Genomic DNA, 18,624 nt, shown 5'->3' on the forward strand with positions numbered 1-18,624 from the left:
GCTTGGCTATTGTGAAGGGTACTACCATCCTGATCCCCTCTTCTGTGGTCTTGTCTGATGTATATAACAGTCTTATAGACTTCTGCTTGTTATATTTTTCTGACCATCAGAAAGCAAGAGATCCAAGACCGAGAAAGGTGAGGCTCACTGAACCATTTATCCCTCTGCCCTTCAATTAAACCAACATGTGTTTATAGGCCAGGTTGGCACAACAAACTTTATCTCAGAAAGAAAAAAGAAACAAACAGAAAAACACCTCTACATAGATCCAGGTCTGTGTGCTGGTCCCCATGAGATCCCTCCCCCTGGTCCTGAGAGAGACCCAGGGGCTCCCCTTCCTCGCCCAAAGTCCATTCTTGGGGCTCTGTGATTTGACTTTACTTCAATTGCTGTTCTGTTACGCGCCATTCCCCCACTGTCTCCTGGCCATGTGTCCCCATTATTGTCGCCTATCTCTGTATGAGGGGATTGTAATGATGAGCTGAATTAGTGTGTTATGAATTGTTGAATGTAAAACTGAGGTCTGCTATATAAACCTTCACATATTCATTATAAAATTTTTTACTAAAGCTATTTTTTAATTGAAGGCTATTTAGCACTGATTGGGGGCAGTATTGATGATAAAGATGTCATTGGTTAAAAAAAATAGCTGCCCCTTAGGTAGTTAAATTAGAAAACTTACTAAACTGGGAAGGATTGTATAATATTTTGACGTCTACACTTCTGTGATGGTGCTCAGAGCTGTAGTTGAATTGGATGGAGGTTAATATAGACTTGTTCTCATAATATTTTTACTGGGGTGCTGTTACTGTTATATGGAGATTTCTTTAAGTCTATGAGCCACAGTAGGCTGACGGACACCTAACAGTAACGATACAGACTTACTGGAGATGTGTCAGTTACTGTAAATGTCCGTCCATATGGAACTAGAAAACCATGGGCCATCCTGGTACATGTTCACTCCATGGTTGCAGTGTCATGAATTAGCAGACGACTTCCTTGGAAATCTTGAAGGAACTTAAATATTTCTTATTATTTTTGCTGAAAATCTACCAGTAAGACATCGTTATTTACCTTAAATAACTCCGTCCTGAGTTGTTACATTAAAGTAATTTGTGAGACCAGGTTGGATACATGATTATTTAGATAATGACATACTGGTCATTATCAGGCTTCCCTCTGCCTGACTGCTGTTCTTGAGACTTGAACCAATACATCACCTGACCTGATTCATCAGTTTCCAGATCCTTGTGAGTCATCTGCCTGATTTGGTGTGAGTGAGCGATGATATTGACGGGAGATTTGGTGGTTGTTATCAAACATGATGGCCTAAGACAGTGTATTACACAAGTTGGACTTATGAGACATTTTAACCCCTACCTCAATGGGATCAACCTTTTGTTGATCCTTCTAAAAGAAATTATTTTAACATGTTCCTGGAAAGAAGATTGAAGGCATAAATCTGACCTGAAAAGTTAAAAATGTATCAGCAGATCCCCTGTATGATGCAGGCTGGACAAGATCTGGTTTGCCAAATTTTCTGTATTTTTGGTTTGTATTGTGTTCCTTGAGTTTTTTTTTTTTTTTGGTTCACATTAGAGTGTATCTGAAAGGTATTATGTCTGTGAAGGTCATCTTCAAGGTGTGATATAGTCTTTTCCATTTATTGGCATATGAAACCCAGGATTGACAAACAATAGGGAAAGCAAGTAGAATAAGGGTTTCAGGCAGAGAGGCGCACTGTGGTGGCAGTGGTGGGTAAAAGGGAAACAATGTGAAGGTGTCCACGTAGCAAAAGAATGTTCAAAAGGTAATTGTGGTGGCAATTGTACATTCGACTTAATGTGATTGAATTATAGGATGATATGATATATGTATCAAATCCCAACTTTAAAAAGAAAAAGTTCCATTGTGATCCTAAGTCCTATATTTGAAAACTAATGGCATTTCAAAATGAGAGCTTTCTTTTGTTATGCTACTGATGCTGTGCAAGAGTGAGTCTGAGCCTAATCGCTCCAGAGTGATGACTTATAAAAAAAGGAGAAAACAGGCACAGAAATAAACAAAGAGAAAGTACACACAATGCAAAGATGCTTCTTCTTGCAATGCATTTCTTCCCTAGAGCAAACATCTGGTTTAGAGTTCCAGTGTCCAAAATCGTGAGACAATAAACTCCGATACTTGAATAGTAAATGGATTTTTAAAAATGTAATATATATACTAAGATTTTAAAAAGTGATATTTAGATTCAGGCTACAATCTGAATGAAATGGAAAACAGAAAGAAAGAAAAGAAAAGAATGAGATAAACCAGACACTTACAACTATATACTCTATGATTCCATTTATACAAAATTTTCATTATATTCAAACCTGTAACCTCCATTAGCCATCATATCAATTACTCACACAGACTCAAATTACATTGACTTTAAGGAACCACATGGGTTTGACAGGAACCTCTTTAAGGCTTCTTTCACATCCTTGTTCCTCAAGCTGTAGATCATCGGGTTCAACATAGGGATCACGAGTGTGTAAAACACTGAAGCCATTTTATCCGAATCTAATGAATGATCAGTTTTGGGCTGCAAGTACATGAACAGTAATGTCCCATAAAACACTGTGACCACCATCATATGTGAAGCACAGGTGGAAAAGGCTTTTTTCCTTCCTGCTGCTGACCGTATCCTGAGAATGGAGAGGATGATGTTAAAATAGGATAATATAACTATAATCATGGAGACAGCCAAGTTTGTGGCAGAAGAAATAAAAACTACTGTCTCTGGGAGGTATGTATCAGAGCAGGACAATGCTAACAGAGGAACAATGTCACAGTAAAAATGGTTGATAACATTAGAAGAACAATAAAACATAGAGAATGCACAAGATGGAACCAAAACAGCTGTAAAAAGGCCATAGACATATGTGAAGGAGACTAGCTGAAGGCACACCTGTGGCGACACCACCACCATGTAGAGCAGAGGGTTACAAATGGCCACGTAGCGGTCATAGGCCATGGCGGCCAGCATGAAAATCTCAGCCACAATGAAGACTAAGAATCCACCCAGTTGAGCTGCACAGCAGTAGTAGGAGATGACTTTCTTCTTAAGCCAGAAGTTCACCAGCATATTTGGAGCAATGACAGTGGAATTGCTGAGATTGATGATAGCCAAGTGTCGAAGGAAAAAGTACATGGGGGTTTGGAGCCGTGCATCCACAGAGGTGAGGGTGATGATGCCCAGGTTGCCTGTCACGGTCAGCCCATAGATCGCCAGGAAGACAAAGAACAGGGGGACCTGGAGCTCGGGACGGACTGACACTCCCAAGAGAATGAATTCAGTCACCCTGGTGAGATTTTCAGAAGCCATGGAAGAGTTTTGAAATTCATCTATTAGGAGAATAAAAGGAAAGACTGTCATAAACTTTAACCAGAGTTGGGTTGACTTAAACTGGAGCTAGAAGGAAAGAGGTACATTTGTAAATAAAGATGTAAAGATATCTTCTTCAACAAAATTCATTCAGTGGGAAAAAAAGTAGTTTAAAGTGGGATTGATTATAATGATTACTATGTAATGTTTTAGGAGCCTATGAACCATTTAAGATATCATTTAGAGTGACTAACGTTTAAGTCTGTTGGACTTGGGTGAGTTTGCAATGTATATATTTGAGCAACTTTAAGATGTTCTTAGTTACCTACTCCTGCAATAAAAATAGCACAAATGGAAAGTTTTAACAAAGAAAGTATTACTTTCTCACGGTTATAGAGGTTATAAAACTATCTCTAAGGGAAGGCATTCTCAGTTGACTCGGAGAAGATGGTCTTTGTATTGTAAGCCAGTGTTTCCTGGTACCTTCTAGACTTTCATGTGACGTGGCAGTTATCTTACATCATCTCTGTTTACTGATCCTGTTTCTTTCTATTTTGTTAGAGAATGATTCAAAATACGCATTCTACGATCCCTGTCTCATTAACAAAAAAAGACACAGTATTCCCAAATGAGGTTATGCCCATTCAAAACCAAATTCACTGCCATTGAGTTGATTCTGACTCAGCATCCTTTAGGACAGGCTAGATCTGCCCTTATGAGTTTCTGAGACTATAGCTCTTTATGGGAGTTACAGCCTCATCTTTATGGGAGTTAAGCCTCATCTTTCTCTCTCAGTGGTTTTAAAGTGCTGCCTTTGCAGTTAGCAGCTCAAAATAGAACCTACTCTGTAACCACGGCTCTGATGATTATGGCCATAGGCTGGCATTACAACACTTCTTTTGAGGTACCGCCATCAATCCTTAGCAGTGATGAAATGAAAATGTTGTTGTTATACATTTGAAGTTTTTATTTTGGAACATATAAAAGAGAAGGCTTAAAAAGTTTGTGTACAACAGGCATGAAAAGAAGGTAATTTCAACCCCAGACATTTTTTAATTGACCTTTTTACTGGGGGCTTTTACAGATATTATAACAATCCATGTAACAATTATATCAAGCAAATTGTACAGATGCTGTCATTATCATTTTCAAAATATGTTCTTTCTATTTGAACCCCTTGATATCAGCTCCAATTTATTCTCTCCCTCCCCTCCCCTACCACCCTCGTGATTTCTTAATAAATTATATATATATTTGTATCTTACACCATCCAATGTATCCCTTCACCCACAGTTCTGTTATTCATCCCTCCCAAAGGCAGGGGGTGGTTATACATCTATCATTGCTATCAGTTCCCCTTTCCTGTACCCACTACTTGAGCCGTGTGTCTTTTTATTACACATACCACCTAGTGTCTTACATCAAATAATTTGAAATGACTCATTTTAAGATATAAATTTTGCATTATTTAAAGACCATTAGAGAGAGAGAGAGAGAGAGAGAGAGAGAGAGAGAGAGAGAGAGAGAGAGATTTTCTACTAACCTCCAGTGGAAAATCATCAAATCTTCTGCATTCAGTTTTCAGCGAGTATCACTACATAGTCTTGACTGTGAAACTTGATGGGCTCTGTAAGACGCTGTGACCTATTCTCTGAATCACCGTGTTTTGTACAAATCCTCTTTTAATTCCTTTGTGAATGCGCCAACAGGGATTGGTTCTATGGGAGGATCTCCCTTTAGGACTTCAACTTTCCACCCTTTGGGACCACTTTGTAGTAATCTGGGCAATGATCATTGAGATTAAACTCTATGTCATTTAGGGACCTAATGATTAAAAGTCTTTCCTCCCAAAGTAGTTCATTTGCATTCAGAGACTGACTGAAAACAAAAAATTCAATGCTATTGTGTCGATTCCAACTGCTCAATGGAGGGAAACCATTAAATATTGAGAAGCTAAGAATCAAGAGTCAAATTAGAACACACTTCACCCACAGAGAGTCTGGTGGAGAAAAATATATATGTTGTTATTATTCCCTCTTTTGCATAAAAATCCTAGCATTAATATAATCATTAATTTAAAGAAAGTGACAAAGTTGAGGATGCTACCTCTTAAAAATAACCTTAATATAATATTCTCTACTTATGTATTTCAATTGAGAAAAAGATAGTTATCCAGAAGATAACTACCAAGAAGTTTAAAACAGTATTTAAAGGTGTACTTTTTTCTTATTTATATATGAGAAATTTCTGGAGAAATAAAGTGATTATTAGAAAAAACATTTCTTTTAAATATATTTGATTCATAATATAATTATGTAAAAAGAACTATTCCTGTGACAAATCTTTTCTGAGTATTAAGTTCTTTTACAGTAATATTTCTTTGTTTTAATTACACGATTTTCCACTTGTTAAACTGTAGACCTTAAATCTAAAATTGGAAGTAGATATATATGATACAATGTCATTATATGAAAGAAACACATGTAGTATATAAAATTGTAATGTTTGTTTTATAAGTTTGTTTTGAGTTCATGGGATATGTGTTAGGCAGGGTTCTCTAGAGAAATAAAACAAGGACAATTATAATCATAGATAGATAGATAGATAGATAGATAGATAGATAGATAGATAGATAGATTTAAATAGTGAGAAGGAACACAACAGTAATTAGTCAATATAGCACAACAGAGGGCTCAGTCTGACTCACTTTCTTGGGACAGTTAAAACACTGAAGGCCCTTCCTACCCAGTCTCACTTCTGGTCCAAGGTCAAGGAAGCAGACAGGAAGCAGTGGCTGGTGGGAGGTAGAAGTCTGCCCACACACAAGATAAAGCAGAGTCTGTCTACAGGCAGAAGACTCAGCAAGGTGGGGACGCAACCACAGCAAGATGAGGTCACGGCATAGCAGAGGTCAGTTGGTCAACAGCTTAGTGAAGCAGGTTGTAATGAAGCCACAAGACATAGAGATGAGCATGGCAACACGATCCACCACAATCCACGTGGTTGAGGCAGAGCAGCTAACTCAGGCAGCAGCACATTGGTGTGATCACCAGGGATAAAGAGGAAGAGACAGGTCTTGAAGAGCCATTTATCTCAGTTGCCCTCCAATCAAAGTTCCATCTGATTGACAGGATAACCTCTGCCCACATGGTCCTCTGGGAGCCATGTTGGCACGAAAAACATCACAGGATGTTGGCCTGAATAGGGTAGAAATCACTGGATAAAGGAATAAAGATGAATGTGGCAATAAATAAATAGGAAAGGGGAATGGAAAGTGAGGGACATTGTCTAGGCAATAATGATAATGTGCTGTGAACTGAAGTACATAAGCATTACAAATGTCTTGTCTGAAGTCAAAACATAAGTTGAAAAGATTAGAGTAGAAAATCCGTTTCTGTGAACATGCTAAATCAATACAAGTTATTAATACATGCAAATAAAATTCATAAAAGATATATACAGTGGAAACAAATTATGCACTATAGAAAAATATTAAGTAAATTAAAGCACTCAAATTTGGATTGACTTTAATGCCATGGAAAAATAAAAGCTTTTATTGATGAAGCATGATTCAAAATATGAATTAGTGAACTAAAATGGAGTAGTATTGGCCATTTTTATTAGGCAAACATATGTTTACTCAACTGAGAATAGCAAACTGCAGAGGATTGGCCTATCATCAATTCTCAAAATTAACATTTAAAAATGGATCCTGAGTCACAAGGCTGTTCATGATAGGCTAATATCTATAGAACTACCAAAAAGACGAGTTAATACAATAAACTACTACTCAGATAACATCATCCACTAAAGCCAATAATGAAGAAATTTTAAAATTCTACCTATTTCTTCAGCCTGAAATCGATCATTCAGTCTAGATGCATTAATAAATAGTGGTGATTCGAATATGAAAGTTGGGAACAGAGTAGGATTTGTAGATGTAAGGTATGACCTGGTGACAGAAATGACACTGAAGACCTATAATGGAATTTTGCAGGATAAAGTCTTATCCAGTGCAAATGCATTTTTTCAAGAACATAAATCCTGATTATACATGGATCTCACCAGGTAGAATACACTGGCATCAAATCCACTACTGTGGAAAGAGATGTTTGTCATTTTGAGGTGCTCTCCAGGTGTTTCTGGTTCACTGGGACACTGTACAACAGAGGAAGCACTGTCTAGTCCTCCATCCTCATAATTGTTCCCATGCTTGAGCTGATTGTTGCCGTCATTATGTCAATCAATCGTGTCCAGGACCTTCCCCTTTATTGCTGCCCCTCTACTTTACCAAGAATGTTTTCCTTCATGGACTGATCTCTTGTAAGAACATGTCCAAAGTATGGAATAAGTCTTTCTCTCCTTACCCTTAAATGCCATTCTGGTTGTATTCCTTCCAAGACAGATATTTGTGTGTTCTTTTGGCAGTCCATAATATTTTCAACAAAATCATAGTTTGAATACATCAAAATTTCTTAGTTATTCCCTATGCACAGATCAACTTTCACATGCATATGAAGCAATTGAAAATATCATGGCTTGGTTTGGGCTTACCTTACTCCCCAAAGTAACATCCTTTATTTTACCCAATCCAAATGTACCCAATACAATGCATCATTTGATCTCTACTGCTGAGTCCATGACATTGGTAGTGGGCCCAAACGTTTCTCTATTTATCATGACGTCACCTATCAGTCCAGTTGTGAAGTTGTGATAATATTTGTTTTATTTCAATTAAGTTGTAATATATACTGAAATCTGCAATTCTTAATCATCAGGAAATGTTTCAAGGACCCTTCCACTTCCACTTTGAGGGCAAGTCCACTTCCAGTAAGCGAGGTTTTGTCCTGTGTATTGCATATTGTTCTCCATATAATCCAGCTTCTCTGATGATTTGCTTAGCATATAAATTCAATAAGTACGGTTAGAGCAGTGGTTCTCAACCTTGCTAATGCCAAGACACTTTAATACACCTTCTCATGTTGTGGTGACCTCCCAACCATAAAATTATTTTCATTGCTACTTCATAACTGTAATTTAGCTACTGTTATGAATTTGGTGATCCCTGTGAAAGGGCCATTTGATCCCCAATGAGGTCGTGACCCACAGCTTGAGGACCGCTAGGTAGGAGGATACTCTGACACCCACTTTTCCTGATTTTAAACCATTGGCTAGTCCCCTGTTCTATTTATACAACTGCCTCTGTTCACATTCTAGAGGAGCACAATGAAGGGTTCTAAAATCCCCATTCTCCTCAAGACTCTCCATAGTTTGTTGTGATCCACAGAGTTGAATCCCTCTGCATGGTCAATGAAACACAAGTAAGCAACTTTCTGATGTTCTCTGCTTCCAGCAAGATTTTTTCTGATGTCATAGGTGATATTCCTTTGTCCGTGTTATCTTCTGAATCTGGTCTGAACCTCTGACAACTTCCTACCGATATACTTCTGCAACTATTGTTGGATGATCTTCAGCATAATTTCATTTGTATGTGATATCAATAATATTATTCTATAATTTGAGCATTCTTTTGGATTCCTTTCTTTGGAATGGGAAGAAGTATGAATCCCTTCCAGTCAGTTGTCAAAGTAACTATCTTTTGAATTTCATGCCATAGATGAGCTATTACCTCCAGTGCTTCATCAACTTGATGAAATCTTTCAATTCATTTTTTTCATTTCATACATCAAACACTTAACCAATACCTGTTATGGTTGTTGTTAGGTACTGTGTTAATCTGGGTAGACTAGAGAAACAAGTTCATGGATACTCATATGTGTATAAGAAAGAACTTTATCTATAAGAGCAATGAATATTGAGAAACTACCCTAGCCCAGTGAGATCAGACCATATATCTGATACCAATATATAAAGTCCTCTTCAGACTCACACAACACATGCAATCAAGCCTCATGCAGGAAAATCCCAGGCCAGTGGATGGAAAGTCTTATGGATCCAGTGGCAGTGAAAGCATGTCAGCGCTGGCAGGGGTCTCCATATGGTTCCCTCAGCTCTTTCTCCACAGGAATGTCTTGCAGGGAGTGTCTGTGTGTCCTGCCTCCAGCAAGCTATTTATCTCCTTAGTGCAGTGGTTCTCAAACTTCCTAATGCCATGTCCCTTCAGTTCCTCATGTTGTGGCGACCCCCCAACCATAAAATTATTTTCATTGCTAGTTCACAACAGCTATTTTGCTACTGTTATGAATTGGGCGACCCCTGTGAAAGGGTCATTCGACCCCCAAAGGGGTTGCAACCCACAGGTTGAGAACCACTGCCTCAACGCTTCCAAATGAGGTCATCAAGCCGCAACCTGATTGACAGAGTAAACTCCACCCATTCACTGTTAAGTCTCAAATTGACAACAGGTTGTGTAACAGGTTCCATCAAGTCAGTTCCAATTTATTGTGACACTCTTTGTAACAGAATGTAACATTGCCCGGTCCTGTGTCATCTTCACATTTGTTCTGTTTGAGCCCATCAATGTAGATGCAGTGTCAGTCCGTCTTGTTGAAGATTTTCCTCTCTCTTGCTGCCCCTTGACTTTACCAAGTATGAGGCATTCCTAGGGAGTAATGTTTCCTGATAATATGGCCAAAGTATGTAAGACAAAACCTTTTAGGAGCATTTTTGGAGCCTTGTTTTTGACTCCTCCCTTCAGTGCAGCCTGGACTTCTTCCAATAGTATTGCCACTAGCTTTTGCTTATATGCTATTTCTTAAAATGACTGAATGTAGATCAGTTATTTTTGCAACTGTGATGGTGTATTCTTTCCATGATTTTTTTATATTATTCCTCCATTATTCAATGTTTTACTCATAGAATCTTTCAACATTCCAATTTGAGGCTTGAATTTTATCCTGGGTACTTTGATTCAAGTTACATTGAGTGTGTTCTTATTTGGGTTTCTAATGAGAGGTTTTTATATTTTTCTTTATACTATTTTTCTTTGTCTTCTGAATCTACCCTTTGAAATTTTTTGTTCACGTCTTTGACTTCACCATTCCTTCCATTTTCCTTACCTACTCTATGAGTAAGACCAAGTTTAAGAGGCTCTTCTTGACATCCATACTGACCTTCTCCTGCTTTCCTGTTTTATCAATGGTCTCTTGCTTTCACTGTGTATTATGTTCTGGATACAATCCTGCAGCTCCTCAGGTAACCTGTCATTTTTGTTTAATGCAACAAATCTGTTATTGAGATGTTATTCAAACTCGAGTGGAATATACCCAAGACTGTACTTTGCTATCATGGACTCGTTTTCCTTTTCCTCAACCTTAACTTCCATATGAGCAACTGCTCCACAGTTGGCCTCTATCCTGGTTTAACGACTGTTAATCTCTTTCTACAGATGTAGTCAATTTTACTTTTTACATCTTCCATCTGGAGAAGTCCCTGCATCTTTAAGAATTTGTAGGTCTGTTTGGCTTTAGCAGGGCTGGGGTACTATTTCTAGACCAAGGGACATTTAGATATTTATAACATCATTTTTAGGCCCATCAAAATGATCACTTTTACAATTAGCCTGTTATCTGTGGTCAAACATTTAATTAACTCACCCCTCTTTGGTGAGGTCTGTGATGTTAGCTGGTATTGGTGATTTAGGGGGCCAGACATTCCCCACCTTGCTTTAGTACCAGGTTTCCAAACTTGGCCATCCATTTGAATCACCTGGAGATCTGATGAAACTACAAAACCCTGGGATCCTCCTTTAGAGATTCTCATTAATTATGTTGCAAATGGAACCCAGGCATCTGAATTTTTAACCAGATCCCCAAGTGATTCCAACGATCAGTTAAGTTTGGGAACATAGTCTTTAAACATGAAAGATTCAACATCCTTTCAATGGTTTTAAAGCTGCATGTCAGTAAGTGAAAATCGCTGTGATGAAGAATAAAAAGCCAGGATGCTACCTTGAGGACTAAGATCCACCTGTCCCAAGTCTGGGTATTTTCCAATGATCTTAAATGTATATGAAAATTGGACATTGAATAAGAAAGACTGAAAGAGAAGGAATGCACTTGACTCATGCTTCTGGCAACGAATATTGAAAGTATAATTGACTGCCAGAAAGAGCACACAAGTCTGTCTGGGAAGAAGCGCAGCAGAATTCTTCTTCTAGTCCCTGGAGAAGGACCTTATTCTTGAAAAAATGTGAGACCAGTGAAAAAGAGGAAGAACCAGGACCATATAGATTGACACAGCAACTGATGCAATTTGCTAAATGCAAGAACAATCGTGAGAATGACATCGGGCAGGACAGTGTTTTTCTGTTGCACAAAGCATATCTATGAGTCAGAACCAGCTCAGTGGAACCTAACAACAGTGACAAATCAAAGTCACATAAACGTAAAGGGAGGTGGGAGTCAAAGCAGTGCTTCCCCACTAAAAGGTGGTGGCTGACTCTACCATGTTGAATGCGTGTGCTCTACTGTGGTCCTAATAATCCACGTCTCATGCACTGCTTCTGGAAGGGCTCACTGCTCCTCTGTGAAATCTACCATTCTATGTACTTCAACTTGAAGTTTTACCATTCTAGTTACCAGTAACCTTGATGCATCACCCAACATATGAATACTCTGGTCTGTTCCTGTTTCCCTTAGTAGCTCTTGATAGAAGTGTTTCAAGTTTATTGGAAACCAGGCATAAAGGGCAAGTGGGGGTTGTGTGTAACGTTGCAATTCATCATGTGGGAACTCTCTGTAGCATATTATTATGAATACTGTATGAGTATACAATTTGTTCATTTTGAAAATTGTTGATAAAAATGTGAATATGGGGTAAAAATGAGGAGGAGAGTTTCTGTGGCATATTATAGCTAAGTGTTTAGTTTCAATAGAAATTGCCAGTTTCTCCAAGTGGCTATCCAACTGCATACACCAACCAGAAATGGATCATAGTTCCAAAAGCTACTTAGTAATGTCAGTGCTCTTAATTTCAGTCAGTCTAGTGGATAAAATATTGTGCCTCACAGCAATTTCATGTCCTTGCTTTTTCAGGATGCGGGGATTTTTTAAAAATGTTTACAATGTTTATTGACCTCTCACTTCTTCTGTAAAGTGTCTGTCCAAATACTCTTAATGGACTATTTTTGTTGTTGAAGATATTTACACAATTCCTACATCTCACAGGTTTACTCTCAAATTTTGTTTCTATTCTGTATAATAAACAATTGGACATACATACAAGCCTGTGCTTTGTATGTTTTATTTTTTATTCTATTAATTAACAGTATTTGCAAAATACTATACTATCTTGATTATGAAAGAGTTTAGTCAGTCCGTGAATTAGAGTCTCCAATGTTAGCATTTTTCAAGATTGGTTTGGGATTAAGTAAGGAGCTGTGCTGGTCATATCAGGTCAGCATCGGGCTACTAACATGCAGGTTAGCAGTTCAAACCCACCAGCTTCTCCATGAGGGAAATATGAAGCTTGCTGCTCCTGTAAAGACTTACAGCCTTGAAACCCTGTACAGAGTTTCTATGAATCAGGATTGACTCCCTGGCAATGAGTATTGGGATAGAGACTGAAAGCCAAGCATAGTAGAGTGGGTTGTTTATAGACCATGAATATAATTTTGGGCCTATCTGCTCTAAGAACTATTATATGTGATAGTGCATTTATATATATATATATTATTTTGCTTTACATTTTTCATCTCTAACTCCAAATTGAGTCTTGCTAAGTGTAGCCTCATTTAAACCCTAGAGTATGATATTATGGATAAACCACTTGAATAGACTAAATCAAACCCATTCCAGTAAAATCGATTTTGAGTGATCGGAACGCTACAGTGCAAAGTAACACCTCCCTGTAGTGTTTTGAAGGATGTAAATCTTCATAAAAGAATATTGGCTCATCTTTCTCCCACTAAATGGCTGAAAGGTTTTAACTGGTGTTTTGATCTTAGCAATGAAGCGCTTAACCACGGCACAACCAAGACTATAAACATATTTTTGATATAAACAGATTAAAGTGATGTTTAGGTTATATTACATCCCTTGCCAACATCTTAGAGATAAAACGGTAAGGTAATTATTTTATTGCGCCAACCTGGCCAATAACCACATGTGGGGTTAATTGAAGGGCAGTGGGATAAATGGCTCAGTAAGCCTCGCCTTTCTAGTTCTTGGGTTTCTTGTTTTCTGACGGTCAGTCCATGGTGTAGCTGCCTTAGCCAGTTCTCTGTGTTAGCTGGTAAGGCTCATCTCCTGCAAGATATCCCTGAGGAGAAGCCACATGGACCTACCCTGATGCAGCCCCAGATTCTGGAGCAACCATGTAGAGATCTCTGTCAGCGCTGAGATGCTTACACATTCACTGACTCAGCTTTCCTCTTGCAGTCAGCATCATTGCGTCTGTTTTGTGAGATGGAGAAGGACTTTGTGGATTGGTGTTGGACATAAGGGCTAGTGTTGGACTTGTGGGTTTGGGCAGCACTGGGTTGGGATGTTTTCTTGATGCGTACTTAACCTTTATATAAACTCTCTTATATATGAGTTTCTGTGGATTTGCTTTTCTAAAGTACCCAGACTACTACAAATGGTTTTTATTTCTATGTTAGAAATAGGAATACTTTGTGAAATATATCATAGTATGTGTTACTGCGGTATATTTTCAGAACTCTTCATCACTTTAATTATTATATAAAAGAAGAAATGTCATGGGGATGACATCTGACCTCTTCTAGCTACACAAGAGAGAGGGAAAATCAAACTTTGTGTAAACATAGTCTTAGATGGATTTCTATGAGGCTGAGATAAGACATAACCTCCATCCTCCAAACATTCCTATCAAGGCACTCCGATTCTCAGCTGGGTTTGATAATTTATTTAATAAATACAAAGGACTCACAGATGATACTCCTATGATGGATTTATTAGGGAAGTTAACATGTTACAATTCAAGTGAGAAATGTTCAGGATAGAGTTGCTCAATCATGACAAGCTCTCTCATGCCCACAGATAGGCCTCTGTCTGGCTCCCAGCCTGTTGACCTTGCTTGGGCAATGTTACAAAGCACTTTCAGGACTTCCAATAAATACCCAAAGGGTAAGCTACTCCATTATAATCCACAACCCAAGGCACTTAGCTCCAATTCTTTGGTCAGTAAACTCAGGTCCTCCAATTAATTGTTCAGAGGCCACCTACTTCACATACTACACTCTTGCCCCAAAGCTGTCAGCATTACTTGTCGGGATTGAATAAAATGAGGTGGGAGGCAGGGGAGCAAAACACTGAAAAAACATACACAATTCCAGGTTTGTCTTCTGACCTTTATAACTAGCTCCCCACTGGTCCTGGAGGGTTCTGGGAACTTCCTTTCCTGCCTGAAGTCTATTATGGGGGCTCCTCAGGGGTTTTGTGGCTTTGCTTTGCTCCCATTGCTGATCTGTTATGTTCCCTTATTGTTTTGCCCCATGGTGGTGGTGGTGGTTGGAGGGGGCGGGGGGGTGACCAGACTTACTCCCTTTCATGTGTCCCCAGTATTGTCCTTCGTCAAGGTCTGCTCCAGTGAGGGGACATGATGTTCCGAGTTGTTGTTGGCCCTAACATTGTCTCTGTTCCTTAGCAGCTCCGTGAAGGGACATCTTCCTCAGGGTATGGTGTGCCATTATGAGGTCTACTCCCTAACTCTCTCTTTTTCCTTGTTGGTTTGCTTCCATGTGGGTGCAACACACCTCTTCCCCCACCACGCTCATGACACTAGTCCTGCCTTTCATTTCTGGCTAGACCAGAGAATTACACTGGTACAGATAAAGCTCAAGACACACAGAATCCAGGTCAGATTAACGCCTCAGTAACAGAAATGGGAGTAGTGAAACCAGGAAGGTAGAGGGAAGGAGGGAGGAGAAGAGGAGGAAGGGGGAACCCGTCACAATGATCCAAACATGAACCTCCCCACCAGGGGGACAACCAACAGAAATGTGGGTGAAGAGAGACAGCGGTTGGTGTAAGATTGAAAATAATGATAATTTATAATTTAATAAGGGTTCACGAAGGTGGGAGTTTGGGGGAAGCAGGGGAAAAAAGAGCTGATACCAAGGGTTCAAATACAAAATAAATGTTTACAAAATGATGTTGGGAACATATGTACAAATATGCTTGATACAACTGATGAATGGATTGTTATAAGAGTTGTAAGAGCCCCCAATAAAATTATTTAAACACACACACAGCTAAACATACTACTTGGATGAAATCACAACTTACAGAACTAATTTTTCCCTAACTTAAATAAAAGAAAAAAAGCACTCATGTGAGAGAACTTCCAAAGGTTCATAGAAAAATTCCAGTATCTTTAAAATTCATTTCTTTTTGTAGCTCCTCATATTATTATGTTAAAGATTACATATATCAATTTTTGGAATGGTGAAGAAAATTTATGTTTATTATAGAAACAAAAACCCAAGTCCTTTACAATGTTAACCCACGGCTTAAAAAGAAATCTCTCTCTCTCTCTTTTGTAATGAAGTAAAAAGAAAATCTGCAGACAACTCAATATCTATCTAGAAGAACCGGTCAAAGACAAAGTGATTGAGCTATGCTCCACAGTTACATACATGTATTAGAAATGGAGAATATTGAATATTTATTGACAAAGAAATTTGGCGATGATGATAACGAAGAGGAGGAGGACGAGGATGTGACTATTAAAGTCTGGAAAGAAGGCTGTGGACTTTGTCTTAGTTTGTGAAAATGCATATGAGACAGATGATGTTGACAAATGTTGTTGATATCTTGATTGTATGTAGCTTAACTTTTCTGTATCAGCTACAAAAGGTAGTGGGAATGCTGCAATTTGAAGAAAGCAACTGTTGGGATTTGGAGTCTTTGTATCAGCTTATATTTGGCAACTGGATAGACACATGGGGAAAACTAGACAACAACCAGAGACGCGGCCATTCAGTTCACAGGTAAATGTAATTATAAGGCTCAGAGGCCTAAATGTTAAATATTGAAACCATACAATTTCTAGAAGGAAAAATAAAAGAATGGTTTTGTAATCAATGGTCAGGGAAAGATAGTAGAGATTTCATAACATAGATGTCCGACGTAAAGAAATTTTAAAGTTCAATAGCATCAATAATAAATACTTTTGTTTTCAAAAGATAACACTTAGGAAATTCAAAGAGAAGTCACAGCATAAAACAAAGCATTTCAAATATTTTACCTGCTAAACTCTGTTATACAAAATATATAAGGAACATTTGTAACTTAGTTAGAAGAAGACAAAGAGCCCAATTTAAAATTAGTGAAACATTTGAATGGACATTTTACCGAAGAATAGAATACATGACATTTACTAATATACACCTAAAATCATGAACAAAATCAATCATCAGTAAACCAGCTGACAATGCAAACCAAGTAGTAGCAAATATAGGAAGACACTAGAATCTTTACAGATGTTGGGGGAAATTTAGTAACATTGTTGCCATATTATTAAAAAGGATTAATATAACCTTACCAAACTCACTGGCATCAAGTCAATCATTGACCCATAGCAACCCTAGAGGACAGAGTAGGATCACCCCTGGAGTTTTTGAGAATGTAAATCTTGATGGGAGTCGAGAGCCTCAACTTTCTCCTTCAGAGCAGCAGGTGGTTTCAAACTACTGACCTTGTGATAAGCAGTCCAACATGTAACCACACAGCCACCAGGGTTTCAAAAATGATTAATATAAATTAATCTTCAATCATTTGAGAACTTCGCTGCTAAGCATTTAACCAAAGAAAAATTATATAATCACATGAAAATGCCAATCAAATGCCTTAGCAGCATTAGCTCTAATTGCCAAAAATAGGAAATAGTGCATTTTTAAGGAATAAATAAAATGAATATCCGAAATATTAAGAATTCTTATATATAATCTGATATGGATAAAATGCAATATATTTATTCAGATATGTGAATGAAAGAATGAAATAACCAAATGATTACTTCATGTCTGATTCCACTTATTTGAAAATTTCCATTAACTGAATAACTTGAAATTTACATTAACCCTCTAATATTTTACTCTGTAGTCTAAAATTATATAGGTTTTATGAAACCACATGGATTTGACCAGAATCTCTTGAAGGCATCTTTCACATCCTTGTTCCTCAAGCTGTAGATCAGAGGATTCAGCATAGGGATCACGAGTGTATAAAACACTGATGCCATTTTATCAGAGTCTAGTGAATGGTCCGTTTTGGGCTGCAAATACATGTATAGGAGTGTCCCATAGAACACCGTGACTGCCATCATATGAGAAGCACAGGTGGAAAAGGCTTTTTTCCTACCTTCTGCTGAACGCATCCTGAGAATAGATAAGACAATATTGGAATAGGAAACTAGGACTATCATCAAGGAGAGAACCAAATTTGTAGCAGCCGAGATAAAGACTACTGTTTCAGGTAAGTAGGTATCAGAGCAGGACAATGCTAACAGGGGGACGATGTCACAATAAAAATGGTTGACAACATTGGAAGAACAGTAAGACATGGAGAATACACAATATGGAACAACAACAGCTGTAGAAAAGCCATAGATGTAGGCAAAAGAAACCAACAGAAGGCAGACCTGTCGAGACACCACCACCATATAGAGCAGGGGGTTGCAGATGGCCACATAGCGGTCATAGGCCATCACTGCCAACATGCAGACCTCAGCCACGATGAAAAACAAGAACCCGCCCATTTGAGTGGCACATTCGTAGTACAAGGTGGTTTTCTTCTTTACTAAGAAATTGCTCAGCATTTTTGGGGCAATGACGGTTGAATTGCCAAAATTGATGATGGCTAAATGTCGAAGGAAAAAGTACATGGGGGTTTGGAGTCGCGAGTCCACGGTGGTGAGGGTGATGATGCCCAGGTTGCCTGCCACGGTCAGCCCATAGATCGCCAGGAAGACAAAGAACAGGGGAAGCTGGAGTTCCAGGCGTTCTGAGACTCCCATGAGAACGAACTCAGTCACCCAGGTGAGATTCGGAGGAGCCATGGAGGAGTTTGGAAATGCATCTGCTAAGAGAATAAAAGAAAAGGCAGTTATAAAATGTCATGCTCTAGAATACTCTTGGATGGAAATTTTAATTCCTTTGGTAGACTTTCTTGAAACATGCATTATTCTAAGTCAGTGATTGAGCTCAAACCTCACTTTGTGATATAAAACAGTCTCTCATTCTGTATTTTTTCTGAATCATTTGGGAAAGAAGAAGCACAAATATCATCAATGGAAGAGAAGATCCAATATCATGTTCTATTTTGAAGAACTGT

General features: G+C 38.3%; 2 protein-coding genes across 2 annotated transcripts; both read right to left on the reverse strand.

Annotated features, from left to right (window-relative positions):
* Positions 1 to 2,419: 2,419 nt before the first annotated feature.
* LOC142446393 (olfactory receptor 8J3-like) lies at positions 2,420 to 3,397 on the reverse strand. Its single transcript, XM_075548144.1, has one exon. It carries the CDS (start codon positions 3,365 to 3,367, stop codon positions 2,420 to 2,422), a length of 948 nt encoding a protein of 315 aa, XP_075404259.1. The 5' UTR covers positions 3,368 to 3,397.
* Positions 3,398 to 17,401: 14,004 nt separating this feature from the next.
* LOC142446395 (olfactory receptor 8J3-like) lies at positions 17,402 to 18,379 on the reverse strand. Its single transcript, XM_075548145.1, has one exon. The coding sequence runs from the start codon at positions 18,347 to 18,349 to the stop codon at positions 17,402 to 17,404; it is 948 nt and encodes a 315-aa protein (XP_075404260.1). The 5' UTR covers positions 18,350 to 18,379.
* Between the last annotated feature and the right edge of the window lie 245 nt (positions 18,380 to 18,624).

This window comes from Tenrec ecaudatus, chromosome 4 (assembly GCF_050624435.1).
Source record: "Tenrec ecaudatus isolate mTenEca1 chromosome 4, mTenEca1.hap1, whole genome shotgun sequence".
NCBI lineage: Eukaryota > Metazoa > Chordata > Mammalia > Afrosoricida > Tenrecidae > Tenrec > Tenrec ecaudatus.